Here is a 17,218-nt window from a genome sequence, read left to right on the forward strand (position 1 = left end):
CTAGAGATCGCAAGAGGGTTAAGGGGCGCGACTCGGAGCAGCCGAGCACCAGATTCAGGTCCCAGCCAAGCCCTCTTGAACTTGGAGGGGGTCAGGCGGGGTGTCTGGAGGCGCCCGGATACTTCACAGCGTCCAGAGAGGACGGTTCGAGGAGAGATGAAAGGAAGCCCTCCGGCCTCCTGAGGAGGGGCCTTCAGCCCCCCAGGCCCACCCAGAAGAGCAGAGGGGGGCGCCCAGGTTTGGGGTCCAGGGCGCAGGATGGAGCCTGGGGCCGTCACGAGCTGGGAGGGGACACAGGGCTCTTTCTTGTTCTTTTTTAGTCTGCTTTTGGTCACACCCCGCAATGCACAGGGGTTACTCCTGGCTCTGCACTCAGGAATCACTCCTGGCAATGCCTGGCTGACCATATGGGATGCTGGGAATCGAACCCGGGTCGGCCGCGTGCAAGGCAAAACAGCCTACCCGCTGTGCTATCGTTCCAGCCCCAAAGACTTTTAGGTTTTTTATTATTGTTATTTTTCTTTCTTCTTTTTGGGTCACACCCAGCGATGCACAGGGGTTCCTCCTGGCTCTGCACTCAGGAATCACTCCTGGCGGTGCTCAGGGGACCCTATGGGATGCTGGGAATCGAACCTGGGTTGGCTGCGTGCAAGGCAAATGCCCTCCCCGCTGTGCTCTCGCTCCAGCCCCCAACAGTTATTTTGAACAACTTTGTAAATCATAGTGTTTAAATAAAGTTTAAAACAGTAAAAGATGGAGGGGGGAGGCAGAGGGGAGGAGACAGCCGAAGGAGGGGGGTGCAGAGGGAGAGGGGAGGAGAGGGGACTTCCTGCCGCCTCCCCCCACCCTCCCGTGTCTGAGAGGGGCCCGGGCTCAGAGCTTTGCCCCCCCCACACCATGCAACCCCCAGGCCCCAGGACTAAGAGCCCCTCCCCAGCATTCCCGCCCAGGGTCCGGGGCGGCGGCGGGGGTCCCGGGTGCCCGGGGCGGGGGCACTCACCGTGGAGAGGCAGCCCCTGTCCTCCCGGACGACGGCACGGAAGCCCAGGAAGCCGGTGAGCATGACGAGGCCGCCGGCGAGGATGAGGATGCACGCGGAGGCCGCGAAGGTGCTGGAGGCCAGCACGCCCAGGTAGCTGCTCTTCTCCACCAGCGTCCACACGCCCAGGGCCAGCACGGCCGCGCCCCCCGCCTGCGGGGAGCCCCGAGACGCGTCCACGGCTGCCCTGGCCTGCCCCCGAGGCCCTACCTCCCCCCACAACCCCCCCTCGGGCACTCGGCACTCGCCTTCCTGCCATGGGGCGGGGACCGGCCACTGGCCCTCCTGAAGGGGCGCCCCTGTCACCCTCTCCCGTCTCCCCGGGGTGCTGCCTGGCTCCATCCCCATTTTCCGGCAAAGGTGTGGGGGAGGGGGGCAGGACAGCAGATCTGCCCCCCCACGGTCTTTTTTTTTTTTCTTTTTGGGTCACACTCGGCGATGGTCAGGGGTTCCTCCTGGCTCTGCACTAAGGAATCACCCCTGGCGGTGCTCAGGGGACCCTATGGGATGCTGGGAATCGAACCCGGGTCGGTCGCACGCCAGGCAGACGCCCTCCCCGCTGTGCTATTGCTCCAGCCTCTGCCCACTGCATCTTTGCCAATTGTTCTGTTCCCTCTGCGCCCTCAGAAGGGGCAGCACAAGACCCCTGTGATGAGCAGGTCGGGGGGTCCTCCTCGGGGAGGGGCCGGGAGTCTTCCCTGTCCCTTCTACAGCGAGGCAGATTTACCCTCTCGGGACTCTGACTCAGTGTCACCCACCTAGGGGTCTGCTTTCTCTTTTTCTTGTTTGCTTTCTAACTAACTTCTGGGCCACACCCGGCTGCACTCAGGGGTCACTCCCAGTGGGCTTGGGGGGCCATGTGGGGGGCGGGGGATTGGCCCCAGGTTGGCCTTATGCAAAGCGAGTGCCTACCTGTTGGACTGGTCCTCTGGCTGCATGCGTGTGCGCGTGTGTGTGCGTGTGTGTGTGTGTGTGTGTGTGAGTTTATTTCCCATTTTTCCTTCCTTTTAAAATTTCATCAGGGGCTGGAGCGATAGCACAGCGGGGAGGGCGTTTGCCTTGCACGCGGCCGACCCGGGTTCGATTCCCAGCATCCCATTGGGTCCCCTGAGCACCGCCAGGAGTAATTCCTGAGTGCAGAGCCAGGAGTGACCCCTGAGCATCGCCAGGTGTGACCCAAAAAGAAAAAAAAATTCATGCGAGCGCTGTGATTCACAGTCATTCAGAGTCGCCTTCTCGACAGACACATCCCAGCACTGACCCCAGCACCCGGTCAGCGTCCTTCCGCCAATGTCCCCAGGGTCCCTCCCCTCCGCCACCCCCGCCTGCCCGCTCACGGGCACGTTCTGAAGCTCGGGTCTCTTTATTCCAGTGTTGGTGGCTCCGTGTTTTGGACCCTGGGCTCTGTCATTCCTAATACGGCCGTGTTTCTGATCCCCCTGCGCCCAGCACTGTCGCTTCTCATCTCTCTCCCCTCCCCTCCCCTGCGCCCTCCGCTGTTGCTTCTCATCTCTCTCCCCTCCTCCCCCCTGAACTCCGGAACCCACCAAGCTATCATTTCGCTCTGCTTTTCAGTTTGGACACACGGATGAGACTCAGGGGTTAGTCCTGGCTCTGCTCTCAGGGATCGCCCCTGCGGAGGCTCGGGGGGACCATGTAGGGTGCCAGGGATTGAACCCGGGTTGGCCATGTACAAGGCAAACGCCCCCTCCCCCGCTGTACTATTGCTCTGGTCCTCTTGGTTTTTTTTTTTTCTTTTTGGGTCACACCCGGCGATGCACAGGGGTTACTCCTGAGCTTATGCACTCAGGAATCACTCCTGGAGGTGCTCGGGGGACCCTATGGGATGCCGGGAATAGAACCCAGGTCGGCCACGTGCAAGGCAAACGCCTTCCCCGCCGTTGTGCTATCACTCCAGCCCCTCTCAGTTTAGTTTAGCTTTTTTTTTAAATTCTCCCAAGCAGAGGCTAGTGGCAGGAAGAGGCTCTGAGCGTCAGGAGCTAACGTGGCCATCGTGAGCAGATACGGGTCCTGCCAGAGACCGAGGCACTGGGCGTTCCGTGGGCACCGTCTCTCCGGAGAAACACGCAGGGCTTTCGCTCCGCACCAAGCTTGTCTAGTGCAAGTGGGTCGCAGGCTGAGCTCGGGGCTGGCGGGGGGTGAGGGTGGGGGTGGGAGTGGGGGTGGGGGTACGAGTTCCAAGGAGCGGGCTGGAACTGAGCAGGGCCACTTTGGCTGTTGGGGGGCACGAACCCCACTGAGATCCTAATAGAAAGTTTTGGGCCCCCTGCCCAGGGAAACAGCCACCGCAGAGAAGAATGCACTCAGGGTCCGAGGCGTTACGCAGGCACCCCGCTCCCCAGCCCCCCCCCAGCTGGTGCTCCCGCAGTCTGGCTGCACCAGCTCCGGAGCCTGGAGAAATCTAGGTCACGCCCCAGGCAAGACACAAGCAGAAGCACCAGCCAGGAAGGAAAGTTTTAGGAAGTTTGGGCGGACGGGGCTGGGGATGTATGCACGCACGTGCACGGAGGGGGTCCCAACCCGGCACCACAGGAGCCCGTACACACTGCCAGGAGGGGCCCCTGAACTTTACTTATTCATTTATTTAGAAAGAGAACGTTTAGCAGATTTCAAGTTTACTAAAGGGGTCAAAGTGTCCTACCCCTCTCGCCCAACAGGTGGCGCTGTGGGCACCTTGCTGGCGCTTTCCTGGGCTGAGGGGGGGGGCAGCGGAGGGGGGGATGCGCCCAGGGCCCAGTCCCCTTAGGGTCTGACCTCCGGCCTGTCCTTCCTCTGTCCCTCAGAGCTCCTGCGGGAGCTCTGGGCTGCAAGGTGTGCTAACGAGGAGCACGATTTCAGCCTGGGCTGTGTGTGTGTGTGTGTGTGTGTGTGCGCGCGCGGGGGGGGGGGGGTGGGGGGGCAGAGCCATATATAGCACAGCGGACAGGGCGCTTGCCTTGTGTTGGCTGGGCCCAGTCTGTCCCGCATCCCGTGGGGTCCCCTGAGCCCAGTCAGGAGTGGTCCAGAGAGCACCAAGGGGGAGCACTCAGTGTAGGTGACTGGGGGTTCCGGCTGTGCCCACCTCTGGGGGGACTCCCGGGTCCAGGGCTGCCCACCCCAGCGTCTGGTTGGCGTGACAGCCCCCACCCCGCCCCTCCCCCTCCCGGGTCCTCTCAGCCAGCTCAGGAGCCCCAGCAGGGCTGCACCCAGGCTAGGCGCTCCAGGGGAGGCAGGGAAAGAGGGAGGGAGCACGGAGAAGTGGGGAGAGATTGGGGAGCACGGAGGGGGAGGAAGGGGAGGAGGGAGAGCAGGGTGGGGAGAGGAGGGAAGAGAAAGGGAGAAGGTGAGGGGGGTGGAGGGGGGCCCAGGGAAGAGGTGGAGGAAGAGTAGGGGGGAGGAGGGGAGAGAGGGAGGGAAAGAGGGGAAGGGAAAGGGAAGGAGAAGAGGAGAGAGGGGAGGGGAGGGAGGAGAAACAGAGGAGGGGAGGGAGGAGGGAGGGGAGGGAGGAGAGAGGCGAGGAGAGGGGAGGGAGGAGAGAGGGGAGGGGAGGGGAGGAAATGGGGAGGGGAGGGAGGAGAGAGGGGAGGGGAGGGAGGAGGGGGAGAAGAGGGGAGGGAGGAGGGAGAGTGGAGGGAGGAGGGAGGAGGGAGAGCAGGGCGAGGAGAGGAGGGAGGAGAAAGGGAGAAGGAGAAGGGGGTGGAGGGAGCCCAGGGAAGAGGTGGAGGAAGAGTAGAGGGGAGGAGGGGAGAGAGGGAGGGAAAGAGGGAAAAGGAAAGGGAAGGAGAGGAGGGGAGGAGGGAGAGGGGGAGGAGACGGAGGATAGAGAGGGGAGGGAGGGAGGAGGGAGACCCAGCAGGGGGGTGGGAGAGGGGAGGAGGGCGGGGAGGAGGGTGAGGGCCGAGGACACTCTCACGGTGTCTGGATGATGCCTGGAGGGGGCGGGGCATGAGGCGAGTCCACTTTCCTGCTGGTTCTGGCAGGGCCGCGGGGCTCGTGCTGTGGCGGAGGCCTCAGTTGGGGGGTCCCCTGCACAGCTGGGCCCACCACGGCCACTGGCCCCAGCTGGACTCCCTTCGCGGGCGGCCAAGGCCCCTCACCCGGGTCTGTGCCCCGCAGAGGGAAGCTCAGAGGCGCAGGGAGGGGGCGCGGGTGGGTGCGCCCTGGGCCCCCCCTGGACCCCCAGGCCAGGGCAGGGCTGCCCCTCCCCTCCCCTCCCGCCTCCCCTCGCCGCTGGCTGCTGCGGGCAGAGCTCCTGGGAGGCCGGGAAGTCTTGATTATGGACACAGCCAAGCAGCTAATTAAAATAATAAATCTGAGAACAACACGGCAGAGGGGGGCGGAGCAGAGGGGGTGGGAGCCGCTTCCTGGGAGCGGCTGCAGTCGAGCCTGGTCCCGTTGGTTCCCCGCGGGGCACAGGGGCGAGGGCTGGCAGCTGGGCAGAGCACGGAGCCACCCGGCCAGGCTGGCGGCAAGGGGCAAGCTGGGCGGTCAAGTCCAGGTGGGCCGCGGAGGAAGCGGTGCAGTGTGTGGGGGGTGGGGGGGCAGGGACTGAGGGGCGTGGGCCACGGACACAGCCTTAGGTGCAGGGTGCGGGGGTCTGGGTGACCGCTGCCCTTCACCCCTTCCGGTCTGAATGACCATCCCGTGGACACGGCCTCCCCTAATCCCAATCCCGAACCCTAGCCCAGCCCTGCACACTGCCTCATCCTAACCCCGAACCCGTGTCCAAAACCCTCACCCCAAAGACTAACCCTAACCCCAACCCAGCCCTGAACCCTAACTCATACCGTGCACACAGTCTGATCCCAGTCCTAACCCTGACCCCTGACCCCTCACCCAGACCCGTACCATGCACAAGGTCTAACCCCACCCCTGACCCTGGCCGCTAGTCCCCAGCCCTGAGGACGTGCTTCTTCCTGATCTAACCCTGGCCCTACTCCAAGGGGAGGCTGGGCCCCCGGTCAGCGGTGTCCAGGCCAGGGATGAGCGCCAGACGCTGCCAGAGGACTCGGTATCGGGCCGTGTGAGGGACACCTGGTGGGCCGCTTGCCTTGACCAGAGCTGCCTGGGCTTGGCCCCTGCACCCTGAGGCCACAGGGCTGAGCCCCGAGCAGGGGCCCGGAGGGAGCCCTGAGCAGCGCTGGGGCAGCCCCGCGGACAGACAGGGGAGCAGGAGAACCCACCACTGGCCAGACCAGGGCAGCGTCTGGCGCGGCCACGAGGGCTTCGAGGGTCCCCAGGGGGGTCGCTGGCCAGCGCTGGCTTCTGGGGCAGCCTCCGGGCGCCTGCCCCGCGGGGCCGGGAGCAGGGACCGGGACTCGAGGTGAGCTGCGTGGGGCCTCACCCACGCCCCTGCCAACACGGCGTCAGGCGGGCGGGGCTCCCAGGCCACCGTTCCCCAAGGGCTTGATGCCCCTGTGAGCTTCTGACACGGTGAGAGCCGGCCCCAGCAGGCCCAGGGGCACGGCCGAGGCGGGGTCAGTCAAGGCGCATGTGCCCCCCGAGCCCATGGGCTGCTTGTGCCCACGTGGGCGAGCCCACGGTCGCCCGCACCCTCCCCTCTCGAGACCTGCACTTTCATGCCTCCATGTCTAACGCGGCTCTCCCCGCCCTGGAGAGAAGCTATGTCCCCCCTGGCATGCGTTACCCTCTCCCTTTGCCCTTTGCGCCCCCTCCATCAGAAGAAGAAGAGGAAGAAGAGGAAGAGGAGGAAGAGGAAGAAGAGGAAGAGGAAGAAGAGGAAGGAGGAGGAGGAGGAGGAGGAGAAGAAGGAGGAGAAGGAGAAGGAGAAGGAGGAGGAGGAGGAGGAGGAGGAGAAGAAGAAGAAGAAGAAGAAGAAGAAGAAGAAGAAGAAGAAGAAGAAGAAGAAGAAGAAGAAGAAGAAGAAGAGGAGGAGGAGGAGGAGGAGGAGGAGAAGAAGAAGAAGAAGAAGAAGAAGAAGAAGAAGAAGAAGAAGAAGAAGAAGAAGAAGAAGAAGAAGAAGAAGAAGAAGAAGAAGAAGAGGAGGAGGAGGAGGAGGAGGAGGAGGAGGAGGAGGAAGAAAAAGAAGAAGAAATGGGTTAGTCAAATGCAAGGTGGGCTGGATACCTTGGTTTCAAACTTTTGGGCTGTGGAACCATGAGGGAAGACATTTCCGCCATCCACAGGACCCCACAATATGTTCACTTCTGGGAATATACCTCGAGGGGTGCAAAAAATGACAGTAGAAATGACATCTGCACCTGTAATGTTCACTGCTGCACTGTTCACAATAGCCAGAATCTGGAAACAACCCGAGTGCCCGAGAACAGATGACTGGTTAAAGAAACTTTGGTCCATCTACACAATGGAATACTATGCAGCTGTTAGGAGAGATGAAGTCATGAAATTTGTTTATAAGTGGATCAACATGGAGAGCATCATGCTAAGTGAAATGAGTCAGAAAGAGAGGGACAGACATAGAGGGACTACACTCATTTGTGGAATATAAAGTAACATAATATGAGACTGACACCCAAGGATAGTAGACAGGAATATTGCTCCATGGTTGGGAGCCTGCCTCATGAGCGGGGGGAGAAGGCAGCTGGGATAGAGAAGGGATCACTAAGTCAGTGATGGTTGGAGGGATGCTCGGGATGGGAGATGTGAGCCGAAAGTAGATAAAGGACCAAAACGTGATGGCCTCTCAGTGTCTGTGTTGCAAACCATAATGCCCCAAAGTAGAGAGTATGGGGGAAATTGTCTGCCATGGAGGCAGGGGGGAGAGGGTTGGGGAAAGGGGGGGGATACTGGGGGCATTGGTGGTGGAGAATGTGCACTGGTGGAGGGATGGGGTGTTTGATCATTGTATGACTGAAAACTCAAACATAAAAGCTTGTAATTATATCTCACAGTGACTGATTCAATAATAATAATAATAATAAATTTAAAAAAGAAATTTTCTGCCATCAGGGTTGGAGCGATAGGGCAGTGGGTGGGGCTCTTCACATGCAGTTGACCGAGTGTGGTCCAGGCACCACATGTGTTGTGAGCCCTGAGCATGCCAGGCTGCTGGTACCACGGTGGCCCTCCCCCGGCCCTCCCCCACCCCGTGCTCTTCTCTCCGGGCCGGCATCTTCCTTCCTGGGCCTCATCAGCTTCACGGTGACCATGAGAGACCCAGGCCAAGGGGCCCCTCCTGGCTTCTCTGCCTTTCCCGAGATGCCCCCTGGGTCTCCTGGGAGGGACAGGGCCCTCGGAGGGTGGGGGGCTGTCCTCAGGCCACAGGAGGGACCCCCTCCACTGCTGCCCAGATAGAGGCCAGGCCCTGGTTCAACCCGGGACGGCCAATTCCCCCAGGCCCCAACCACGTCCCCAGACATTGGTGGTGGGAAACGTGCAACCGGTGAAGGGGCGGGTGGGTGCTGGAACACTGAACGGCCGAGGCCCAATCACAGACGACTCTGCAGCTAACTGTGCATCTCACGGCGAGTCAATAGAAACAAACAAACAAACAAACGAAGGAACAAAACACAGAAAGCCAACCGTGTGCCCAGGAAGCTCGGTGGAACCCCGGAGGCAGAAGGGACCCAGTTAAGACAGGCGCGCCAAGCCGGGGGCTCAGGCAGGAAGCAGGGGTCCTCGTCAGAAGAGAAGCCACAAGGGGGGCAACGGGGCAGCCAGGGAACCCCGACACAGCTGCCAGCACCCCCCAGCCCCCAAGACTGGAAGAGGCGGGAGAGTCTACACCCTGGTAGAGTCCCAGCTGAGTAATTTGCCGAGATAAGGAACCGGGCGGTTGGGTCTGGCTGGTCATGGGGAGTCACTGTCCCCTCCTTAGAAACGGTTACTCTGGGGCTGGAGTGATAGCACAGCGGGGAGGGCGTTTGCCTTGCATGTGGCCGACCCAGGTTCAAATCCCAGCATCCCATAGGGTCCCCTGAGCACCACCAGGGGTGATTCCTGAGTGCAGAGCCAGGAGTAATGCCTGTGCATCACCAGGTGTGACCCAAAAAGCAAAAAACAAACAAACAAAACAAAAAAAAAACGGTTACTCACCGTTGCCTAACTGCTGGCCACTGTCCTCTTAGGGCCGATGCTAAACGTAGACCAGCATGTAAACTGCTCTTAACCTGACCCCTATAGAAATCGCTGGTGATTCGGAGCCGGGGTCCTTGGCAAGACGCCACTGCGTTGGGTGAGACTCGGACCCTAGCTCGGGCCAGCGCTGGCTCGGGCTAGTAATGAAGTTCCTTTGCTTTTGCACTGCTGTGTGGGGACTCGGTCTCTGCACAGTTGGGGGCCTGAAACTCGGGCACAACATCACCACGCGGCACTGGGGGTCTGTGAAGCCCCCTTTGGCCCGGAGGATCCCGCCAAAACCTCGGGGTCACCCCGGGTGGCAGGGGACCAAAGCACTAATCCACACAGCCCAGGGCCCCTAGTGAGAGGGCAGCGTGGAGGGTGCCGGCCTGGCGTGTGACCGACCCGGGTTCGATCCCCAGCGCCCCACAGGGTCCCCTCAGCCCCGCCAGGAGTGACTCCTGAGTGCCGAGCCAGGAGCCAGCCCTTAGCATCGCCGGGTGGGACCCTCAAACAGAAATCCACACAGTCCAACGTCGAGCCCTGGGCGGGGGGAGTCGGGGGCGTCTCCTCCAGGGTGGGGGTCCCCAGTGGGAGGTGCTCTGGGCTCCTTCCCCCTCTCAGGCGCCCCCAGTTCTCCCGTGGCCCTGTGGGGAGTCGGGATGACTCGGGCCGTGTGCACAGGTGATTGGCAGGGCGGGAAGGGCCGAGGAGACCAGGCTCACAGCTGGGGGCTCACACCCCTCCCAGACTCCCGCGTCTGTCTCGGACTCAGGAGTCCAGCCGGGGAAGCTGGCCGGGGCGGGGGCAGCAGGCCGGGGCGGGCGCAGGGGCGGGGAGGGGGCGGCGACTCCACCCAGAAGAAGAAGTTGAAGACGAAGAGCAAGTACTTCAGGTAGACCAGGAGCCAGTCGTCCTGCTCCCCCTTGTCCTGGGCCATGGCTGTGGAGAGACAGGCAGGCTCGGGCCGGGACCCTCAGGAAGCCGCCCCGCACCCCCGCTGCCCTGCGGGTCTGGGTCAGCAGCTGGACCCCAGAGCAAAGCCAGGGACCAGTGAGGCCACGGGGCAGGCGGGGCCTCGGGGCCCTGGGGGTTTGGGGTTTATGCTCTTATCATTTGTTGGTTCTAGGGCCACACCCGGCAGTGCTCAGGGCTTAGTCCTGGCTCTGTGCTCAGGGGTTGCTCCTGGCGGGGCTCAGACGACCATCTGGGGCCAGGGATCAAATCTGGTCGGTCGCGTGCAAGGCAAGAGCCCTACACGCTTTTCTCCAGTGCTGAGCCCTGAATTCGGTGCTCTGGGCATCGGCCTGACCCATAGATACCCCCCAGCACTGGCCTCGCTGGGGTCCGACTCCTTTCTTGTCTAATCAGTGGTACCGGGCACAAGCCTACATGCCTCTCCCCTAACACGCACACACGCGCACACACATGTACACACACATGCACACACATGTACACACATGCACACACAGGCACATGCATACACAGACGTACGCACATACACACATACACGCACACATAGACACACACAGATGCACACAGATGCACACATATACACACGCACACACAGATGCACACACACGCACATACACATAGATACACACACATGCACACACATGCACACACGATCACACACGCATGGGCACATGCATGTATGTGTGCATGTGTGTGTGCATGCATGAATTACAGCAATGAAGGGTGCAGGGCACAAACTTGCCCTTCTCTCTCTTGCTCACATGTACACTTGCATACACGCACACACACCATCAGGGGCAGAGCCCAAGCTGACCTGCCCCTCTCCCCCTCCCTTTCCCCTCCCTCTCCCTCTCCCCTTCCTCCCCCTCCCTCCCCCCTCCTCTCTCCCTCCCTCTCCCTCCCCCTCTCTCTCCCTCTCTCCCTCTCCCCTCCCTCTCTCCCTCTCTCCCTCTCCCTGTTTCCAACCTCTCTTCCTTTCTTTCTCTCTTCCTCCCTCTCTCCCCTCACTCGTCTATTCTCTCTCCCCCTCTCCCAGTCTCCCCCCTCAGTCCTCTCTCCTCTCTCTCTCTCCCTGTTTCTCTCTTTTTCTCCCTCTCTGTCTCCTTTTCTCTCCCCCTCTCCTCTCTCTCCTGCACCCCCCCCCCATGTGCTCTCCCAGGAGCCTCTGCACACACAGGGGTGGGAGCCCCGCTCAGAGCACCCCTGCATCGCCCAGGGCCTCGCTGGCGAGGCCAGGCTGCCCCCCCCCCGCCGTGTCAGACACCTCAGCTGTCCAAGGAAGGTGGAGCAGGACAGGCTGAGGGGCTTGGGGGGCGTCAGGGTGCGAGTCACGGCGGTGGGGACGGGGCCATCGGGTCGGGACACACCCGGGAAGCCCCCCGACCTCACGGAGCGCGGTGGGAAGGAGGACGTGGCAGTGTGGACCCCCCCCGGGAGAGAGTCCGGGTCCTGCTGGGGGCAGCCCCTGAGCACAGGGCACGTGCGGATCAGAACCCAGGACTCCCGCCCCCACCGACTTGGGGGCTCGGGGTGGCGGGGGCTGCGCCCCCGGGACCCTGCTCGCTCCTCACTGAGCCCACGACAGGCTCGAGCGGCATCTCTCCCCCGCCCCATGCTTGGCTGTTTGTTTGTGTTGGGCTACACCCGGCAGTGCTCAGAGCTGACTCCTGACTCAGTGCTCGGGGGGCTCAGAGGACCCTAGGGTGGGTGCCGGGGATGGAATGCCGGTCGGCCGTGTAGCAGGCCAACACCTTACCCCCATGCCATCTTTCCAGCCTCCAGAGCACAGTTTCTCCACTGTGGGTCAAAGGACCGCCCCCCCTGCGGGCCCCCAGGAAATTCCACGGAGGTCACTGGTGGGAACTGCATAAATTAGGGGGGGGGCAGAGGGACAGGACAGAGGAGCCTCGGGAAGCCGTCAACCAGGTTGGGAGACGCTTGATGAACCCTGGACCGAAGCCCGGACTCCGGCTCCTCTGCGCAAGGGTCCCGGTCTCCGGAGACCCCCCCCCAGCTGCTGAGAGTCTGCTCCCTCTTTCACTCCAGGGCCTTTGGTCACTGTGTGCTGGCTGGCCTGTTTCTAGGTCCTTCTCCTCCGCCCCTCCCCTGCATGGCCCCTCAGTGCCCCCCCCCCGGCACCCCTCTCTCGCCCATGCCGCCCCGCGCCCCCCTCCCCCTCCCAGTAACTCCCTTGGCCCCAGCTCTGCCTTTTTATTTCAAGCTCAGGAGCTGGTGAGGCAGCCAGCGAGGAAGCCAGGAGAGAGAGAAAGGGCGGCTGTCTGGTGTGGGGTTTCTATTCGCAGGCCTTGAAGAGGCAATTTAAGTCTTCTTGTTAAAAAAAAAATGAAGACAAACCCCATTTTTCTCCAATTTGGCCTGAGAGGCAAAGGGAGGTGGAAATACACCACAGGGGAGGGAAGGCAGCCTGAGAGAGAGGGAGAGGGAGAGACAGAGAGAGAGAGAGAGGAGAGAGAGAGAGGAGACAGAAAGAGAGGAGAGAGGGAGAGGAAGAGAGGGCGAGAGAGAGAAAGGAAGAGAGGGAGAGAGAGGGAGAGAGAGAGAAGAGAGAGAGGAGAGAGAGAGAAAGAGAGGGAGAGAGAGAAAGGAAGAGAGGGAGAGAGAGAGGAGGAGAGAGAGGGGGGAGGACAGAGAGAGGAGAGAAAGGAGAAAGAGAGGAGAGAGGAGAGAGGGAAAGGGAGAGAGAGAGGAGAGAAAGGAAAGAGGAGGGAGCGAGGAGAGAGAGGAGAGAGAGAAGAGAGAAAGGAGAAAGAGGAGAGAGGAGAAAGGGGAAGAGAGGAAGAGAGGAGAGAGGAGAGAGAGGAGAAAGAGGAGGGAGGAAGAGAGAGATGGAGGGAGGGAGAGGAGAGGAGAGAGAGAGAAAGAGAGGAGAGAAATGAGAGGAGAGGGAGGGAAGGAGGGAGGGAGGAGGGAGGAGGAGCAGTTCTGGATGGTCTGGTGGGATCAGGAGGGAGGAAGTGGTCATCCAGCGACCGCCACCCCTGGCGTAGACGTGTTGGGCTCCCAGGACCCTATCCGCACCCCTCTCCCTTCTACTCCCTCCCTCCCCGATGGGCTCACTGGGCCCAAACCATGGGGCCTCCAGCCCAGCAAACCAATGGGATGAACATCCTCAAAAGAAAAATAATTAAAAAAAAAAAAAAAAAGAAGTTCAGGGGTCTGGAACCGCAATAAGCAGGTCGGGAGTTTGCCTTCACGAGGCCAACCCAGGCTTGATCCAGGCAGCTCCCACTGTCCCCGGAACCCACCAAGAGTGACCCTGAGGCACAGAGCCCTGAGCACGGCCAGGGACGACCCGAGGACCGCCCCCACCCCCCCCCACTCCCCACAAAAAATAAATAAATAAAGGGAGTTTGGCAAAAGATAGGATGGACCCCAAAGGAGTATAATTTCAGGGCTGGAGCGATAGCACAGCGGGGAGGGTGTTTGCCTTGCACGCGGCTGACCCGGGTCCAATTCCCAGCATCCCATAGGGTCCCCCGAGCACCGCCAGGAGTCGTTCCCGAGTGCAGAGCCAGGAGGAACCCCTGAGCATCACCGGGTGTGACCCAAAAAGCAAAAACGAAACCAAAACAAAAGGAGTATAATTTCTACTGCTAACACTTTAGCCACGAGGGACAGAGGAGTAAAGGGCCCAGAGGCCCAGGTGAAGAGACATTTGCACACCCAGCTCGGCCTTTCGCAGAGAGCAAGGGGATGACACGGGGTTTGGAAAGGAGGTGCCTAGGGGCCGGAGCCTGAAAGAGGAGAGAGAGACAGAGACAGAGACAGAGAGACAGAGACAGAGAGGGCAAGAGAGAGACAGTGAGAGAGAGACAGAGAGAGACACAGAGAGAGACACAGAGAGAGACAGAGACAGAGAGAGACAGAGACAGAGAGACAGAGAGAGACAGAGAGAGAGACAGAGAGAGACAGAGAGAGAGAGACGCCTGCCATAGAGGCAGGCTCAGAGGAGGGTGGCAGGAGGGAAACTGGGGGCATCGAGGGTGGGAACTGTGCCCTGGGGACGGACGGGAGGGGTGTGGGAACATTGTGTGACTGAAACCCAGTCATGAACAACTTTGTAACTCATGCAAGTCAAATAAAAAGAAAAAAGGACTCAGTGGAGGGTCCCCAGGCCTCCTGAGCACTGTTTGGGAGGCACCACCCATAAAAATAAATTTTAAAAACTCATAGGTTAAGTGATTTCATTCGTTTCCTGTACGCTCTGTTCAGCCCCTCCCCCCACAGCCCCCCTGCCTTATGTGGGGTTCTCTGCTGAAGGTGGCCAAGGTCCCCAGGGAGTGTTAGTGCCGACCTGGAACCAGATAGGAACATGAGCCTTGCCGTTCATTGCTGTATGACCCTGGGCAAGTTACTTAACCTCTCTGTGCAGCTAACATTGACTGAGTCCTTTCTAGGAGTCAGCCCTTCGTGCGTGCTGGGCATGAGACGGTGCTGGCATCTCTCTCCTGTCTTTCCAGCATCTCAAGGGAGCAGGATTAGCCCCATGTTCGCAAGGTCCGGAAACTTAGGCTTAAAGGTGGTCTCACGACCCTGTCCAGAGTGGCAGAGTGACAGGGTGACAGCAGGTGGCTTCTGGCTCGGCTGGATCCCTCGGCTACTGTGCTGGTGTCCCAAGGTATGGGGGTGAGGAGGCTCCCGGACACCCGCTTCTGTGCGGGGACGAGCCCCTCAGCTTCAGCTGGGCACGTGGCCATCAGGCTGTCCACCTCCAACCGCTCTTGCTGCGGGGGGAGGGGGGGCAGGGCTGGGCCCGACAGGGGGCGGCCGAGCGGCTCTCACAGCAGCCTGGGGGACGCTCAGGGCCAGCGCCTGCCTCTGCACTCGGGGTCCCTCCTGGCTGACGCGGGGGACCAGGTGGGATGCCGGGGGTTGGTTGGAGCTTGGTCGGCCGTACGCAAGGCAAGTTCCCTGCCCACATATTACAGAGATAGCCTTGTGTGTGTGTGTGCATGTGTGTATGTGAGTGTGTGTTTTTTGTGTTTGTGAGTTTGTATGTACGTGTGCATTTGTGTGTGCGTGTGTGTTTGTGTGTGCATGCATGTATGTGCGTGTATGTGTGTGTGCATGTGTGTGTCTGTGTGCATGTGTGTATGTGAGTGTGTTTGCATGCATGCATGTGTTTGTGTGAGTTTGTATGTGCGTGTGCATTTGTGTGTGCGCATGTGTATGTGTGTGTCAGTGTGTGTGTGTGTGCGTGCATGTGTATGTGTGCGTGCATGTGTATATGTGTGTGTGTGTGTGTGTATGTGTGTGAGTGTGTGGTGCTAAGGCTTAGACTCGGGTTTTATGCATGCAAAGTAAATGCTCTACCACTGAGCCACATGTCAAACTCTGACACACCAAGTCTCACGTGCCACAAATTTGGGGACTAAATATGGCCCCAGGTGGGGCAGGCGTTAAGCCGGGGCCTCCCTGCGACTGAGAAAATACAGGGTCAAGGCGCTCGCCTTCTGTATGGTTTGATGCTGGTTTGGCCCACGGCATTGCACATGACACACTGAACCTGCCGGGAGGGATCCCTGAGCACAGAGCCAGGAGTAAACCCTGAGCATCCATCGGGGAGCCCCCCAGCCCCCAGTAAACCCCAGGCCTCCTGCAAACAAAGCATGCACACTCGCCCTTTGGGCCAGCCTCCCGGTCAAGCTGGAAAAGAAACTTGCCACTGAGAGTGCAGAAGTCTTCGTGCTGATGAGGTCACACAGGCTGAAACTGCTGTTTGTACACCTCTACTCTCATTGATTTCGTGTCTGCTTGTCCTGTTCTCTTTTTCACTGAAGAAGATACATCGCAGACCATGATTTGTTTGTCCTTTGATAAACATTTTCTGTTTCATACATTTTGCAGCTATTTTATGAAGAGCATATAAATTTGGTATATATTCTGTTGGTGGATCAATTCTCTTTACATTCCTATTAATAAATGCTATTCTTCACCTATAATACACAGAAACACTCAGAAAGTGAGAAGCCGTGTGTGTGTGTGTGTGTGTGTGTATGTATGTGTGTGTGCATTTCTCTTGTCTGCCTTATTTCTTCCCATTGTTGTGAATGTTGATGTAATGGCTGGAGTACAAGCAGCTATTTTGAGCCATGAGCAGGTACCATGGGTTGGAAGGGGCAGAACCATCATTTAAGAGGGCTTGGGTCGGGGGCTGGAGCGATAGTACAGCGGGGAGGGTGGTTGCCTTGCATGTGGCCGACCCGGGTTCAATTCCCAGCATGCCATATGGTCCCCTGAGGACTGCCAGGAGTAATTCCTGAGTGCAGAACTAGCAGTAACCCGTGTGCATTGCCAGGTGTGACCCAAAAAGAAAAAAAAAAAGAAGAAGGCCTGGGTCTTGGAGAATGTCATACGTTCTTAGGCTGTTCACCACCAGACTCAGTTTATATGAGAAAACAACAAATTGGCTGCTGTTTTATTTTATTTTATTTTATTTTGCTTTACGGGTCACACCTGGCGATGCACAGGGGTTCCTCCTGGCTCTGCACTCAGGAATCACTGCTGCTGGTGCTCAGAGGACCATATGGGGTGCTGGGAATCGAACCCGGGTCGGCCGCGTACAAAGCAAACGCCCTCCCCGCTGTGCTATCGCTCCAGTCCCTGGCTGCTATTTTAAAGGGATGCTCGTGGAGAGCTTATTCCCCACAGCTAACTTTGCCCTGATATTTAACTCTGCTTTCTTTTTTTTTTTTCCTTAAAGTATGTCGACACTGGTGTGTACCGCCGGTGGCTCGCACTCATATGTAGCTTGCTGAATACAGACTCTAGGACTGGCACCCACATGTTGAAACCTGGCAGGATTCTCCGGGGATCACCTGGGCTGCAGCGTGACGGAGGGGACGCTGCCGCGTGCGGCTGGGTAAGTTGGCCGGGAGCCGCCACGCCGGGAAACCTGGATTCCCGTCACGCAGGCGACGTGGGAGCCCTGGCAAACCCTCGCAAGGAAGCACTTGGCCGTGGCTGGAGCCGGAGCACAGCGGGTCGGGGCTTGCCTTGCACACGGCTGACCCAAGTTGGGTTCCCCGCACCGCCTCGGGTGCCCTGAGCCCACCAGCTGTGATTCCTAAACGCAGAGGTGGGAGTGAGCCCTGGGCATCGCCAGCCGTGCCCCCCCCCCAACAGGCAAACAGAAGGAGGCGC

The 17,218-nt window shown here is 59.9% G+C and overlaps 1 protein-coding gene across 1 annotated transcript in view; it reads right to left on the reverse strand.

Annotated features, from left to right (window-relative positions):
* TSPAN11 (tetraspanin 11) overlaps window positions 1-17,218 on the reverse strand; it is a 68,304-nt gene that overhangs the window by 15,538 nt on the left and 35,548 nt on the right. Inside the window, exons 2-3 of the mRNA XM_055142210.1 lie at window positions 9,936-10,021; window positions 1,001-1,192 (exon numbers count right to left, since the gene is read on the reverse strand). Of these exons, the coding sequence (XP_054998185.1) occupies window positions 1,001-1,192; window positions 9,936-10,019 (276 nt within the window). The 5' untranslated portion in view covers window positions 10,020-10,021. The remainder of the gene's footprint in view (window positions 1-1,000; window positions 1,193-9,935; window positions 10,022-17,218) is intronic.

This window comes from Sorex araneus, chromosome 6, assembly GCF_027595985.1.
Source record: "Sorex araneus isolate mSorAra2 chromosome 6, mSorAra2.pri, whole genome shotgun sequence".
NCBI lineage: Eukaryota > Metazoa > Chordata > Mammalia > Eulipotyphla > Soricidae > Sorex > Sorex araneus.